General features: G+C 39.8%; 1 protein-coding gene across 1 annotated transcript in view; it reads left to right on the plus strand.

The window, feature by feature from the left end:
* The window catches only part of DHRS9 (dehydrogenase/reductase 9), a 29,684-nt gene extending 15,241 nt beyond the window's left edge, over positions 1 to 14,443 (plus strand). The window contains exons 2-6 of the mRNA XM_074145100.1: positions 5,441 to 5,531; positions 9,640 to 9,987; positions 11,694 to 11,952; positions 12,988 to 13,151; positions 13,991 to 14,443. Of these exons, the coding sequence (XP_074001201.1) occupies positions 9,669 to 9,987; positions 11,694 to 11,952; positions 12,988 to 13,151; positions 13,991 to 14,217 (969 nt within the window). The 5' untranslated portion in view covers positions 5,441 to 5,531; positions 9,640 to 9,668 and the 3' untranslated portion in view covers positions 14,218 to 14,443. The remainder of the gene's footprint in view (positions 1 to 5,440; positions 5,532 to 9,639; positions 9,988 to 11,693; positions 11,953 to 12,987; positions 13,152 to 13,990) is intronic.
* The last annotated feature ends 811 nt before the right edge of the window (positions 14,444 to 15,254 follow it).

Here is a 15,254-nt window from a genome sequence, read left to right on the forward strand (position 1 = left end):
TTCCCTGAGATAATGTTTTCACTGAAGATGAGAGTAACAAATTTCCCCAAGTGGGAAAAAAAATTTCACTCACTTCTTCAGTGAAAACACAGAGTTATTCTGCTCCCTACGTCTTGCCTTTGCTGTGTCTGATTGATTGAAATAATTCCAAATAGAAGATCTCCAAAAACTGTTTGTTCAAGTCATCCTAAACTTCCAGAAGTTTCTTAAGAAAGTAAGTTTCTCAGCCAGCTCATTTTTGGCTATTTTGTCAGTGATCACATTGACAAGGCAATTTTTTTCATATGTCAATTCAGTGTGAGGTTGGAGCTGGAGATCTGAAAGCACAGACTTTTTGCTCTGCTGACAAAGAAGTTTGACATTGGTAGCACAGACTGGGGAGCCTTTCACAGCGATGTGATTCTAAGGAAAATACAATTTAAATATGCAATTGGCCTAAAGCTGGCCAGTTCTTTTACCCTAAGTATATGTTTTCAGTAAGGACACAAAAAACCATGAATGAATAAATTTCAAAGAAAGCCATCAGTATGAGAAAAATAATCAAATCACAGTGTTTGTACCTTTGTTAAAGCTTTTCAGACTTTTGGTTCAAATGGTTAAAGCATCATTGGCTGAATTAAGATACAAACTGCAACCATACACTCATGTTTTCTTCTGCAAAAGATAGTTCACCACAATGGTAACTTTACTAGCAATTGGTCCTTAAACATGAAGCCATCGTTTACTTCTAGATCTAATACTGACTGCTTTGCACTGTTTAGCACACCACTAATGGAACTGTATGAAGAAAGCGGAGCTAATGCACAAACTGCTGATTTTACATTGAAATTAGTGTAATTGGAAATATCACCTGGATTACAAAAATGTGTTCTGCTGGAGTAAAGAAGCAATGATGTTCCTACCTGTTCTGTTATCAAAATAAATCTAAACTTTAAGGGTGGTATTTACATACACGTTCCACCAGCTTTAAAATACTTTACAACTTCACAGATCTATACACCTATTTAAATTGAGTGATATAAATTGATTGGAATAGGCTGCCCAGGGAGGTGGTTGAGTCACCATCCCTGGATGTGTTTAAGAGACGTTTGGATGTGGTGTTGGGGGATATGATATAGGGGAGAACTTTGTAGTGTAGGGTAGATGGTTGGACTCGATGATCCCAAGGGTCTCTTCCAACCTGGATGATTCTATGATTCTATATAAACTATTTGAACCATCCTACTGAATGTGGCTCCCAGTGAAAAGCTATGAAGTGGTTAAAAAAAAACTCACCGCATTTCTGCTTCAGAAAGATAATGGATAATGTCATACTGTAAATTGACAAAGAATGCAGAAGTAAAGCAAGGCAAAGTCACTCTCTTGCTGTCTTCTTTCAGCTATTTATTATTTGACTTTGCAATCATAACATCTATACAAAATTTTGTAACGGAACACTGTAAAAATCAATTTGTCTTTTAAATGCCAGTATAGAACACCATGCTGGGAATTCTCATTTCAGTGCTTTCTCTGACACTGCATTTTAACATTACGAAATGTATTTTGCAACTGATTTTTTTAAGCCTGAATGCTGATGCAGTTTTAAATAATAGGAAAAGCACACCAAAAAAACAAAACCAGAAACAAACCCCCAATGATTTATAAACTTGAATAAGGATTCTAGTTACAAACATTTGCTAAAGCTAAACTTTCTGGATTGATTTCACTTTTCCAATAAAATTACGACTGTCCCACATTTTTGAAAGGAAACATATTTTTCCTATATTTTCTAAAGCTCAACATATCAAATACTATCAACATACTATCCTGTCCAGCAGGCATAATTCATTAGTTGACTTAAACAGATTAGTGTAGCAGATTAGCATGCTGTAGTAGAATATTAAAATAATGTTTCTTGGGGTTTGAATGTTTAACTGGGAATCACTTAAACATCTTGGAAAATACTGTTGCCGATGTCTGCATTTAAAATTATTCAGATGATAGAAAACAGAGATAATAGAAGGCATTAAACCATCACATCTACCCCTGTGTGTGCAAAATACAAACTAGGAGCAGAGAATACCTCAGAAACTGCACTAAAATAAAATAGCATTTTATGCTAGCCAATTAAGATATGGCTGCTGGATTTCTGATGAACAAAAATCTTTAAGGAACTCAAAATCTAGATTTAAACAAGTAGTACTTGGAAAATGCTAACAAAGGAACATATCCTGTAGAATGAAGTAATGTTAGGACCTGATCTAAAGCCCTTTGAAATATTTTTCAAATCATACCTTTATTCATATTAGATTTTTATTTAACATAAAGGGAGAAAAATCGCCAATGAAAATTGGCCCTGAAAGCACTACCCTTCATTTTTCTTTAAAACTGGGTTCCTCAGATATTAATAACAGCATACATGAAAAAAGACATTTTGCTTCAAAACAGAACTTGAATGTTTTGTTCTTCAAACAGTCCCATTTAAAAAAAAACAACAACAACAAAAAACCAACAACAAACCCCCAGCCAAACACAAAACACTAACTGTGCAAAGGGAATTTAACATTTAGCTGAAATTGTTCTGAAGGAAAAATACAGGCACCTTTCAGTTCAGGAAGTTCCATCAGTTAACTCTGAAATATTAAACACGATAGAATTGTTACTCACCTGTGGCTGTGAAAAAACATGTATCATAGAACAAATTGCAAGGATCCTGTTCAATTAGTCAGTGAAGCACCCAACCATGTCCCATCGTGTTTTCATTATTCTAACCCATTTGTCAGAACTCAATCTTTAAATTGGGCATTGGCTATTTGCACCTGGGTCAATAACCGTGCAGTCACAATGGTTACAGTTCATTGACATCTAATGGAGGGTTTAAATTTGACTAATGTAATCTCACAACTTAAAGTCAGGGCACTTGGAAAGCAATTATATATGAGGAGATCAGATGGTTCTCTGGAAAAAAAATGTACAGGAAGATATTATTACAGCATTATTTTATCAGCATTAGTATAGAATTACTTTATTACCCATGCAATAATTTAGTGTACAGTACTGTCCTGGCAGTAAATAGCAATATCAGCTGAATAATATGAAAAGTATTTCAGAGATTAAGCTAAACTCAGATTAAAGACTTGCTCAAAAGCTTTGTTTTCTAATACATAGCTTGTCCCTCTCCCCATGGCTTCTAATACTTTACCATCCCTCCTTTTAAATGAAGACCTTACAGCCTGGAAGCTCCTGAGTAGTAGTGAATTTTCATTGGACATGAGCCCTCCATGGATTTTTCAATAAGGGACATTGGTGAAGACAATGCTGTGACCTCACCCAGTGTCACCTCAGTTTAGAGTGAAATGGCAAACATGTTTGGTTCCCCTCTGAAAGCAGTTCTCACTGCAGAGAGCCCTGCCTGATAAGACAAGATAGAAAGGCAATGCCTTAATCTTAGTGACTGTCAGCTCTCCTCAAGTCTTCTGTGCTCTCAAATTTTCCATGATAAGGCCTGGTGCACAAAAGTACATCACAATTAAATGTAGCAAACCAGAAGTGCATTTTCCTCATTACCATGTTCACAGTGACAGCATAACCAAACACAAACCTGGTGTCTTCTCCCATTTTGTTAATAAAAAGTAGTCTACAGTCTATACTAATGCATGCAGCATAGCTTTGAGAATAACACTATCTGAGATAATGTCACAGTGCTAATCATCTTCTGCACCACATCATAGAGCTACAGAAGAAAAATAATAATTACTTGCCGTGAAGGGCACAGGAATAGAAAGGCTGGAAGAAAAACTATTCGGTGGAGCAGAACTCTGCTTTGTTTCATTCTCCCCTGACAGCTTCTTCAGGAGCAACATGGCCAAAGGTCCTCCAGTGCCTTTGTTCTTCAAGGTACTGGAGCAGAGCTCACACTTAGCATGTAAGGAAGTCCAGCATCTCCAGACAATGGCTGGCTTGCCAGTGACAGAATACAATTTTAGCTTTACACAAATTACTTCAGTCTTTTCACTTAAAGACTTTGCTCGTCAAAGAATTTGGGAAGTGTGCACAGAGGCTGTTTCGCGCTGCTTAATGAAGTAGATTAAGGCAGTGATGAATTGGAGCCGAGACCACAGACTACCCAAACCTTTTTGAAGGGCTCTGCTCCCTTTTAAACCTCTGTTTCTCTCAATTCATCCTTACAAAAAGTCCTGAAGATTAATAAATTCTGACCTGACTTTATGACATGGGCCATAAAAATGAATCTATTCTGAAAAATCATCTGTCTGTGTACTTTGTTTCCTTCTGATGTCCTGGGAAGGGAAAACTCAGTTTCTGCTGCTAGAGTCAGCCCTTCAGTGAATGAAGAATTAGCCACTGAAGTAAAACAATACAGAGCAGGAATTTAGTAAATCGAGGAGACTGAGGACAGATGCTCTCATCCCTGAATTCTTGTAGGGGACACGTACAAAGTCTCTCAATTTTTGTAGGTTATAGATACCATTTAGTTCATGTAAGATGAGCAATATTTTCTGGATAATTCCTGTCAGTCATGGTCTGGGTTGAAGGGACACATTTCACTTACAGCTCATGTCATTTTAATACCTCTTTGCACAGGAAGAAAAAGTTTACAATTCATTGAGCTAACCACAGTAAAATAACTGCTTCTTCCCTTGATTGGAGTAGCTGTTTATTCCATCATATTACCCCTCCAAATTAAGGTATCCGCTCTTCTCTGGATTTTTTCCAACAGTTCATAAGAGCAAGTAATAGAAATTAATCTTAGTTATTCCCAGACAGATAATTTCTCAGTAAGAAATGAAAGCCCATACGCTCTTTGGCACAGGGCTCCTCAGCTCTAAGCTGTAGTCTATAAACTATTGATCTTTATTCCAGTATTGACAACAGCTAGTAGCAGCAATCAAATAAAATGCTTCCAAAGCTTCCTAAAGATAGCCAGAAATTTTGCACTGAGTGCTCACAGCTATGGAGGAATAGGTGGGCACAAATTTCCACCAGGTGAATAGACTGAGTCTGCCACTGCAGGCTGAGACTCCAGATGAGCATCTTTTTTCTTTTTTTTTTGAGCCAAAATAAGTCTGTATGAAATTACAGCAGTCTGGACTCTCTTGCCTGACAGAAGGCATTGACCAGACAGCTCTTAGGCTTCATTAATTTATTTTTTAACCATTCATAGCCAAATTTATTTCAGTAGCTAGCATACAGTGGTTCCGGGACCAAGAAGCCAGACACCAGATTTTTCACTTGAGTATAATCCCCATCTCAATCATGCCACTTACAGTGATAGCACCTCAGAGTGTCAGAAGCGTAAGGCAGAAGTGTATTGTACTACGCTGCTGCTTCTGCATGATGCTTTACCTTCCTGTCCTCTCATTCTTTGAAAAACAAAGGAAAACACTTCGCTTCTTTATTTCTCCCAGATTTTGAAAACATATTTTGTTATTTTACTCCACAGGCTATCACAATTTTTTCACCTAAATAGTACAAAGATGAAAGTGAAGTGAACTCCAAACAAAAGCAACTCTCTTTTGGTTCCCTGATTTAAGGTAAGGGACATTTCAAATAAAGTAGATGCATTTTGCAGCTTGAATTATTACACAGATTACTTCCACATCTGTTCTTGTAGTGTCATTTGTTAAATATTGTTTATGAAATTAATCTAAAAAATTTATCACAGTTATAAAAGTATCTAGAGGACAAACCCAACAAAACTGGGCTGGAAGAGAACAAGCTCCTCTGCGGGATTCTGATCAGCACAGAGACTAGAGGAGCAGGAAGCTGTAGGAAAGGTCAACCCACACACACGGTCAGGTTGGCAAGTGCCCACATGCTGTGTCTTCATTCTTTTCTGGGCACCACAGCAGTTATAGAAACACGACTTAGTATTCATTTTGTACAGTGCAAAGTGAATTTTACACCGAGCTTACTGATTTGTGATTCAGGCTATTAAAAATGGAATTATGTCAATCGCATGACATAATGCAGCATGACTTTTGAAAGAGTTACTGTCCTTTCCAAAGGTCTTTAGCAAGCGTTCTACGTGGAAACTTCCTTTTGCACCACAGAGCAAGACTTCCCTTTTGATGGCTGGGTTTTATGATTTTTGCTGCAAGCTAAAAGCCGTTCTGATAAGTCAATTTCCTTTTTTTTCTTTTCTTGCAGTCAAACTACGTTTCTTCACACTGAAATGGGGAATAGCAGATACTTTCCTTACAGTGAAATAAGGAAAGTACCTCGGGGCACAATGGGGACAGTCTCTGTGAAGGTGACTTTCTCTTGTTATGGAAAGTAAAAAGTCCCAGTGACTTATTGTTGGGAGGCTCCAGGTGGGAGGCTAGCACAAAGAAAGAAACAAACTTATTTCTTCTCCCATGGTCTAAATCATGATCAGAGACACTAAGTCATGGTGTATTTATTTCTCGGTCATAGAAATACGCTATACTGAAACTGCAAAATAGCATCTGGAGTGGGTCCAGCAGGGAGACTGGGAGGTAGGCAGCAAAGAACTTAGCTCTAGTTACTTGGCTTGTTTCTATAGTTAGCCACTCACTATCCGCTCTTGGAAAGTACCAGCAGCAGGACATGTACTCACTTATCCTGTTGATCCTACCTAAGTTTGGCAGCCGATAAGGACTTTTTTCTCCACTCCAACTCTTGTGCAAATGAAAATAGCAGATAGCAAAAAAACCCCGACCAAATCAAACCCAGTAAAACCCTGTAAATTTGAAATGCAAACTTTAACTTTTATATCAAAATTAAGTGACTCAACATGTTAAAAAAAAAAAAATTTTCAAAAAGACATCTCTGAGAGTGCCTACCCTCTGGGCAACTGGCCCCTCAGTCACCTCGCCTGTTTCTGTCAGGAAGTGGCATGTCCATGTGAGCCTGCCTGTCCCTTGTGCCCCTGCTTTCCCACTCTCGAATGCCACCACTCAAATGCCTTTGGGGATTTTGACTGACTCCCTCTTGTCATTCTCCTGCCTGGAAACTAGAGAAAAATATATTTTTTCTTGATGAACCCTTTGGTTTTTTCTTTTTTGATTTGTGGTCCCTATAAAAAATTGGAGGTAGGTCTTTGCGGCTGGGCCACTGTGGGCAGGCACTGGACCTGTCAGTCTCCCTGGCAGGCTGGAGTTAGAAACACAGCCTCTACAAATCACTCTAACTGAAAACCTTGTCATTTCAGCACTTTATTAATTTGATATAAAGTCCCACTGACCCATTGATTAAGGATCAGAAGATTAGAAATTAACCCCTATCATCCAAGTCTCATGTTTGTAGGCGTCCCTGTTGCCATGGCAAAACCAGATCTAGGTGAGCCTTTTCCCTCAGTCTAAATTGGCTTTTATTTCTATTTATTGACCAGATTACAGATCAGGCCAAAACCCTGTTTCTTTTATGTTAATTTACTAGTTATACTTTATGTCTATTTTATAGTTGAAGTAGGGCATGATGAAACACAGTGCTGTCTCCTTCTCTAGAGGGGCTCTTCTCAAACCTTCTCCAGCCCTAGGTCCCCCCGGTTTGCCACCACGTCCAGACCCCGCACAGGCTTTAGGACGCATGAGGTGCAGCCATCCGTCATGGCTGAGGTGTGAGGGCAGGTAGGTGTGGGCGGGCAGGCACGGCAGGGAAACCGTGCCTCCTTGCCAAGGAGGGCAGGTCCCCACACATCCTCCAGGAGCAAGCCCTGGCTCTGATGTGTAACAGCCAGGGACTGCCTGGACTGTTACTCAGCTGCAGATGAAGAAAGGCTGCAAAGGAATATGGCAACTCCAAGCAGAGCAAGGGATATCATAAAGAGAATGGTAATTTTAATAAGGGTTGCAGGAGAAGGAAAGCCAGCAGCTGTGCTGAGTCTGCTATACATGCATACATGGGCCGAGGGAAAAATTTCCTCGTCTTAACAAAGGAACCGTGAAATACTACATGAGGAGGGGGAGGGCAGTTACCTAATTGCTTCTTCAGACTTTCTTCACTACCGATGCTGCAGAGGAAGTTAAGCAACAAAAACTATCATCTCTGCATTGCAACTTTAGCAACGCCCTGGATAACTTCCAGCCAGCACAAGGATCTGCATTTCACCAGCACACATATTTATGTAAAAAAGCACCATGGGCAGCCCTGGGGCTTGCAGTGTAAATGGAGATAGGTTGAACCTCCCACGTCAGTGCAGAAAGCAGTTCTATGTGCAGAAAATAAAAGCGGTGTTCCTGTTCCAATTATGATGCTTAAAAACATGTCAGGTGTTTGCAATTTCATTTTGAATTAGGCTTTGCCAGAGGAGAATTTGGCCATAGTAAATGCAACTTCATTGCATCTTGCTGCAGAGATGGATTGCCTGTCAGTGATCTCTAAAAAGATCTGTACTCCTTTACGTCTATTTAGAATTATTTTTTTAGTCGATTACGTTAGGCATCTCCTGTTTTCCGGGCCATGAACGTTCATGAAGAAGTATAACTGAATTGTTTTCTCTGAGCGGAATTTCATCCATCAACAGTTACATGTAAGTTCACCATTAAGTCAGTTGGAGCATAATCCCAGATATGCAGGCTCTTCCCAAACATATTTTGCCATGTTGGTGTTATGACACTGCCTGAGCTTCACGCTGGCAGGTGAAGTGTTCCCAACCTGCATCCTCTTTGCTATACTTGGGGACCACATGCAGACTCCCACAGCCTAGCTGGTGGGAATTTATTTCTTGAGAGGCAAAGTGGCAGTACTTGCCTACTCTCTTTCTTGAGCGTCTGGCACTGACAACCAAAAGGATTAGTAAAATAAAGTAAATAATTTTTTCCTGGCTAGCATTGCCTAAGTATTCACAGTAACGAGAAAGGATCTAGGTCCTGTTGATAATAGAATCATAGAATCATGGAATGGTTTGGGTTGGAAGGGATCTTAAAGATCATCAAGTTCCAACCACCTCCCACTAGACCAGGTTGCTCAAAGCCCCATCCAGCCTGGCCTTGAACACTTCCAGGGAATGGGCATCCACAACTTCCCTGGGCAACCCGTTCCAGTGTCTCACCACCCTCACAGTAAAGAATTTCTTCCTGATATCCTATATAATCTCCCCTCTTTCAGTTTAAAACCGTTACTCCTCATCCCGTCACTCCACTCCCTGATAAAGAGTCCCTCCCCATCCTTCCTGTAGGACCCCTTTAGGTATTGGAAGGCCACTATAAGGTCTCCCTGGAGACTTCACTTCTCCAGGCTGAACAACCCCAACTCTCTCAGCCTGTTCTTGCTTGACCTTTTGTTTCCAGCTGGACCCAGCCTTACTCTTCAATTTTCTATGAACTGTCTCTAAGTTCAGACATTTCTGTTGATTTCCATGCAAATATTTCATTTTTGCTATTCTTTTCTAGTCAGTGTTTCTTCCAGATACGTTCAATAGGAGCTTACTGACCTGGCAGCAGCAATCGCATGCGAATGATTCTTTGTAAATTTATTGCAATATATGTCCAGACCTCATTTCTGCTCAAGAAAGGATTTTTGTTTGTTTGTTTTAGCACAAAGAGGCTGCTGCTCTGAACTGTGCCTGCTTCTCTGAGTAGCTGCAGTTAGTCAACTCAAGAAAGAAAGAAAAAAACCCAACCAACTAACAATCCCTTAAAAACTAGCAGTTTGTGTTTTTTCTTTTTTTCATTTCAGGAGAAGGTGTCCAGAAAACTTCAGTAAAAATGCTTTGCTATGTATTTGTCTTTCTTGGCATCGTCTCTCTGTGGTGGCATTGGAGGACAAGAGACAGGATGAAGGTTACAGATCTTGCCGGAAAATATATATTCATCACTGGATGTGACACAGGATTTGGAAATATGGCAGCAAAGATTTTTGATAAAAAGGGATTCCGTGTTTTTGCCAGCTGCCTGACTGAAACAGGAGCCAAAGAGTTAAAAGCTGTCACCTCAAAGCAGCTTCAGACAGTGCTGCTAGATGTGAGAGATTCAGACAGTGTTAAGAAAGTGGCTGCATGGATCAAAGCTGAAGTTCAGTCAGAAGGTGAGTGCCAGGATATCTTTCTTTAAAAAAAAAAAGAAAAAAGAATACAGTTTTCCTTAAAAATACCATGCTACTTTCACAGCTTATTTTAATTGACATTTGATAAGCGTGTTTGGATGTCCTGTCACCTTCCCGAAACATGGAAGACCTCACTAGAGGGATGTTTTATACATCTAGTTAGTGGTAGGTAAATATTTGGGAATGTGCTCAAAAAGTCAGGCTTATCGATACATCACTGTCAGAGCAGGAATCCAATTCCTGGAACCTTCATTAGGAGTGTTTGCACTTGCACGCGTGTCTGGGCTATGGCACAAGTGCTCAGCACCTCCCATGTTGTGCTACCCGTCTAGGGAACAAATCCAATAAATTCCACTTAACAGGCTGAAAGAGTTCTTGTTTTAAAAATTGAATACATGTAATAAATGGCTTGCAAGTAATCACTTGTTCTATCAAAAGCAAAAAATACATATGAACTCTATTGAAAAAAAATCTAAATAGAACTATTTTGGAATATTGCTTGCAGACCATCTGAAAAATAGAAAAATCTTTTCTGTCTGACCCAACAAGCTGTGTAAGACAAGATGCTGCTGGTGTTACTCATGCATTAATGATGTGTTAATGATGCATTAATGATGCGTTAATGATGCCATTAGTACTGCCTGATCTCAGTAGGAGTGGTATTACAGTAGAATTTACAAAAGCCTGAGATCCCATATGCTGGATTCCGCTAACTTTGAGTCTTAAATCTGGTCTATTATGATGTGCCGTGGTACCAATTATACTTAGTGCTAAATTCCAATCTCCATTTGACCTTTCATCTCTTCATAAAATTGCTTGTAACTTGCCAAATTGCTTTTATTTGAAACTGTGCTTGGTTTCAGGCCAAAAGTGATTTTTTTTCCCCAAGAAAAACTATGAGTAAGGTCAGACCAGCAAAAGTATTCATTCACACAATTCTAACAGCTGATATAAGAGAAGAAGTGGTTTTATGTTATTGTATTTTCCCCTCCCACTTCTGAGGGCCCAGAAATGTTTTTGAAATCAATCGAGTGTGTTTTCCCTGCCTCCACCTCATTTTTTGGAGCTGGTTGGTCATTTAAAAATAAATCATTCCCATCTCCAGTTGGGGCATGTCAAGGTGGGGCATAAATTCTCTGCTACAACAAAAATGTCAGTGCCGGGAAAAAGAATAGTGAAAGCCTTCTCTGTCATAGTTTGTATCTTCTTTTCAAACCTTTGAGAAGGATCTTAATATTATTTCTTTTCGTTAAAAAGAGCTGCTTTTTATTGTTCTGGCACCTCATCCACTTCAGAACCAGGACACACTTACCCGTGTCTCAGGACACTCTACTTGTACCAAGGACCAAATCTATTCCTTACACATTTCCTGTCACTCAATCTAGTTGCTCTTCGCCATACCTTGTCTTCCTCTATTTCCCTTTTTCCCACAAAAAGCCAGCACCACCCCCTGCCCAAAACACTGCCGCAGGGGGAAGACTACGCAAAGGCTGATGGGAAGTGTGGTGATAAAACCTGGACACTAAGAATAACGCTGAATACCACAGGACATTCTCAAGCAATTCCTCCATATCTTCATTGCCCTCTTGGTCCTTCACTGATTTTCTGTGAAGTCTCATCCAGTTCAATTAATCTGACACATTTGGTGAAAATTTGCTTCCTGACTTTCTTCTTTTTTTTCTCTGCAGGTCTCTGGGGACTTGTCAATAATGCTGGGATTCTGGGGCCAACGGCTCCTACAGACTGGTTGGATATTGAGCACTTTAGAGAACCAATTGAAGTTAATTTAATTGGACTCATAAATGTTACAATAAATATGCTTCCCTTGATAAAAAAAGCAAAGGGAAGGATAGTAAATGTATCCAGTGTTGGAGGTCGCCTAGCGTTCAGTGGCGGAGGCTATTTTCCTTCAAAGTTTGGAGTAGAAGGATTTAATGACAGCTTAAGGTATAACACTCACTATGGGGAAAGACCACTTTTTTTTTTTTTCTGGAGGCTCACATACTAACTAAAAATTGGCACATGCAGAATAGGACCTGATTTATAATCCTGGCACTTGGTATAAAATTGAAAAGCACTATACCCTTAGGACTAATTCTTCTTAAAAATGCCTTTGCTCAAAAGAGATTATGCCACTTTTGAAGATTAAGGTAAAAAGTCTGTTGGGCACACAAGTGGTCCTCAAGTATTATTGCAGCATAACTGGTACTTTTATAGATTCACAACTGACCTATCTTAGCGTGGACCAAGGCCTTATGGCAGAGGAAGCCCCACTCAAGGGAACTGAGATGTCTTTGCAATATAAACCTAATTTTCCTAATTTAAAAGTGCACCTAGAAATTTCCAGCAGCTGCCCATCCAGAAAAAAACATATACCATGAGTTATTGCATGATAGTAACTCTTATCTGAGCTTTGTTCTCCAAAGTGTCTTCTCTTAATTATACCGATCATTAGAGAGATCTAGAGAACATAGCAAACTAATCCGGGGGACCACCATGATTTCTTGTAACACAGACAGGGAGCAACTCATGTGCCTAAATATATAGTGCCATTTTAGAAGCCAGGACACTTAAAGATGGCTGACAGATATGAGATGGGACCAGAAGGAAGTGTACCAATCTGGAGCATCAGCCAGAGGTTAAGAAGGATCCCCTAAAACATGTAATACTTGCATTTAGGCAGCCAACAAGTCAGATAACTGATGAGCTGCTGCAAGTTGAACTAGGATGTGAAATACACTATGCCAGGTACTGCACTGTCACTGCCTATGCCTGTTCTCACTCTGTGAAGCAGGTCAGATAGTTTATTCCTCTTTCATTTCGGGATAACAAGCTGAAAATTCACAACTACGAACAAAACTCAAAGTATTTGTGTGCTGGTGTGCCATGTAAAGACAGAAATAAAAGTGTTAGTACAGAAGAAAATCCCACAGCATTAATAAGAATGTCTAATGTAATTAAATCATTGGGCTGTCTTTGCAGGAGAGACATGAAAGCTTTTGGAGTTAAGGTTTGTTGCATTCAACCTGGACTGTTCAAAACAGCATTAACCGATCCAGCACAGGTTATGAAAGAGAAGGAGGCTATTTGGAATAAGCTCCCCCTTGACATTAAAAAGCAATACGGAGAGGAGTATTTTCAGAAAGGTGAGGCAATTTCCAGACATTTGTGTCAAAACAAGCAATGCACTTCTTGCTAAGAAAGCCTTGCAAAGTAGCACTCTATCTTCTAATCATTCTGACTTTTTGGAAAGACTTTTTGTGATGCAAAAAGTTACTCTTCAAATACATCTGCATCACAATATGACCATCTGCACAAAAGACTTGTTCTAGAAGCTTTATTCAAATCTCAGTTAAAGATTAATTATTCATGTTGGCATGAAGCTTTTGAGCAAACTCCCAAACAGAAAAACTTTTATCTGATGATGTAATCAATGCACTTGATGTGTTTTTCTGTCATTATTGTTTATTTATTTAGTAATCAAATAGGGATCAATTCCCTTTGCTTCTGCTAACCCCAGCGTTGATGAAGCCATTCCGGGACTGTCTGACAGACACTGGCTGAGCCTGCTTGAACAGGGACTGCTTGTCTTTTGATCCTTGGACTTTCACGTCCCTCAAATTTTTTCTTTACAATTGTGTTTCACAACTTACCACAAAGCAATTTCTCTACTACAAGAGCCTCGTTTACAACTACAGTATTTCTGTTTCCCTTTGTCTCTTACATAGTTATGTTTATTCTGAGCTACTGTCAGTGCTGGCTGCCTGTCCTCAGACCATACAGTCCCTTTTGCCATGACTGTTCCACAACTAAGGGTAACTATATCACAAGGTCGTTATGGTTGGGGACAGTCTTCAGAAACCGCTACAAACTCTTGTGTAGGGAGAAACAAGAAATACCAATTCCTTAGTGAAAGGATCAGTGTGGGGGGAAGAGATAAAAGTCATCTTGTCACTAAATTATCTTCTTTTTTTGAGCTTTACAGATGCAGCAAAGAAAAAAAAGCTGTCCAAGATCTGTCTTAACAAGGACATTTCAGCAGTTATTCAGTGCATGGAGCATGCCCTAACAAGTCTCCATCCACGTGCCCATTACGTTGTTGGGCAGGATGCTAAGTTGTTTTGGAATCCTCTCTCAAGAATGCCAGCAGTTATACAAGACTACCTATTGCTGCGGAACAGAGTAGAGCTTGCAGCTTCCAATGCAAAGTAAATATTTGCCAATATATACCCCATCTCAGACAAGGCTGATTCTGTAAGATTGGTCCTCTATATTGGCATAATACAAACTATACATTAAATACACCCGCAGTCCCTATAAATGTAAGAAATATATCTATTTCTCCAATATCTGCTACTATTAAAAAAAAGTTGCATTATTTCATTTTTAAAGTGTAAACCAGAAAGAACAAAGGAACTATTAAACTTTCAGAAATTAGTGTAATTTTTCAGTTCTTACACCTCTAAGGTTCTCAGTTTGAGAATGCTCAAAGGCTCCAGTTCTCACAAAGATCCATGACACAAAAATATCCCAGGAAAATAGGGAATGTGGCTTTAAGTCCCTACAGCAGGAAGAGTTCAGTCATCTCAGGCAGAGAAAGGAATGGAAACAGGGCCTTCCTCTGGGAGAAGTGAACTTGTGCAATATAAAATAGGAAGGGGGGCATCAGGAAAATCCTCTTCCTGACACTGCTTTCTTTAGTAGTCACTCCTATTCAGTTTTGAGGCCAAGGAAACTGTGGTTGCCTTTCCTTGGTACAGTCCTAACTGGAGTGAGAGAGAAATAGAGTGCTCAAGTCATTGAGCTCATTGGGATTCACACCTCTGTCCACTCACAGGACTTTGCAAGGGTTAGGTGAGCCAAAGTTAATGGCTTTAAACTGGGAAAAAGCAGATTTAGATTAGACATTAGGAATAAGTTCTTTACCATGAGGGTGGTGGAGCACTGGAATAGGTTGCCAAGGGAGGTGGTTGAGGCCCCTTCCCTGGAGACATTCAAGGTAAGGCTCGACGAGTCCCTGGGCAACCTGGTCTAGTTGGGGGTGTCCCCGCTGACTGCGGGGGTGGTCGGACTAGATGACCTTTGAAGGTCCTTTCCAGCCCAGATGATTCTATGATTCTATGATTCTATTATATTCCTAGTCAGCATGCTAAATCCTGAGGATCTCTAAAGTCCAGCTCTACCCCTCTGTTGTAAAGGATCCATAGCTAAAAACGTAGACTGTGGATCCAATTACATGGGCCCAATAT

This window comes from Numenius arquata, chromosome 3 (assembly GCF_964106895.1).
Source record: "Numenius arquata chromosome 3, bNumArq3.hap1.1, whole genome shotgun sequence".
In the NCBI taxonomy this organism is placed as follows: domain Eukaryota; kingdom Metazoa; phylum Chordata; class Aves; order Charadriiformes; family Scolopacidae; genus Numenius; species Numenius arquata.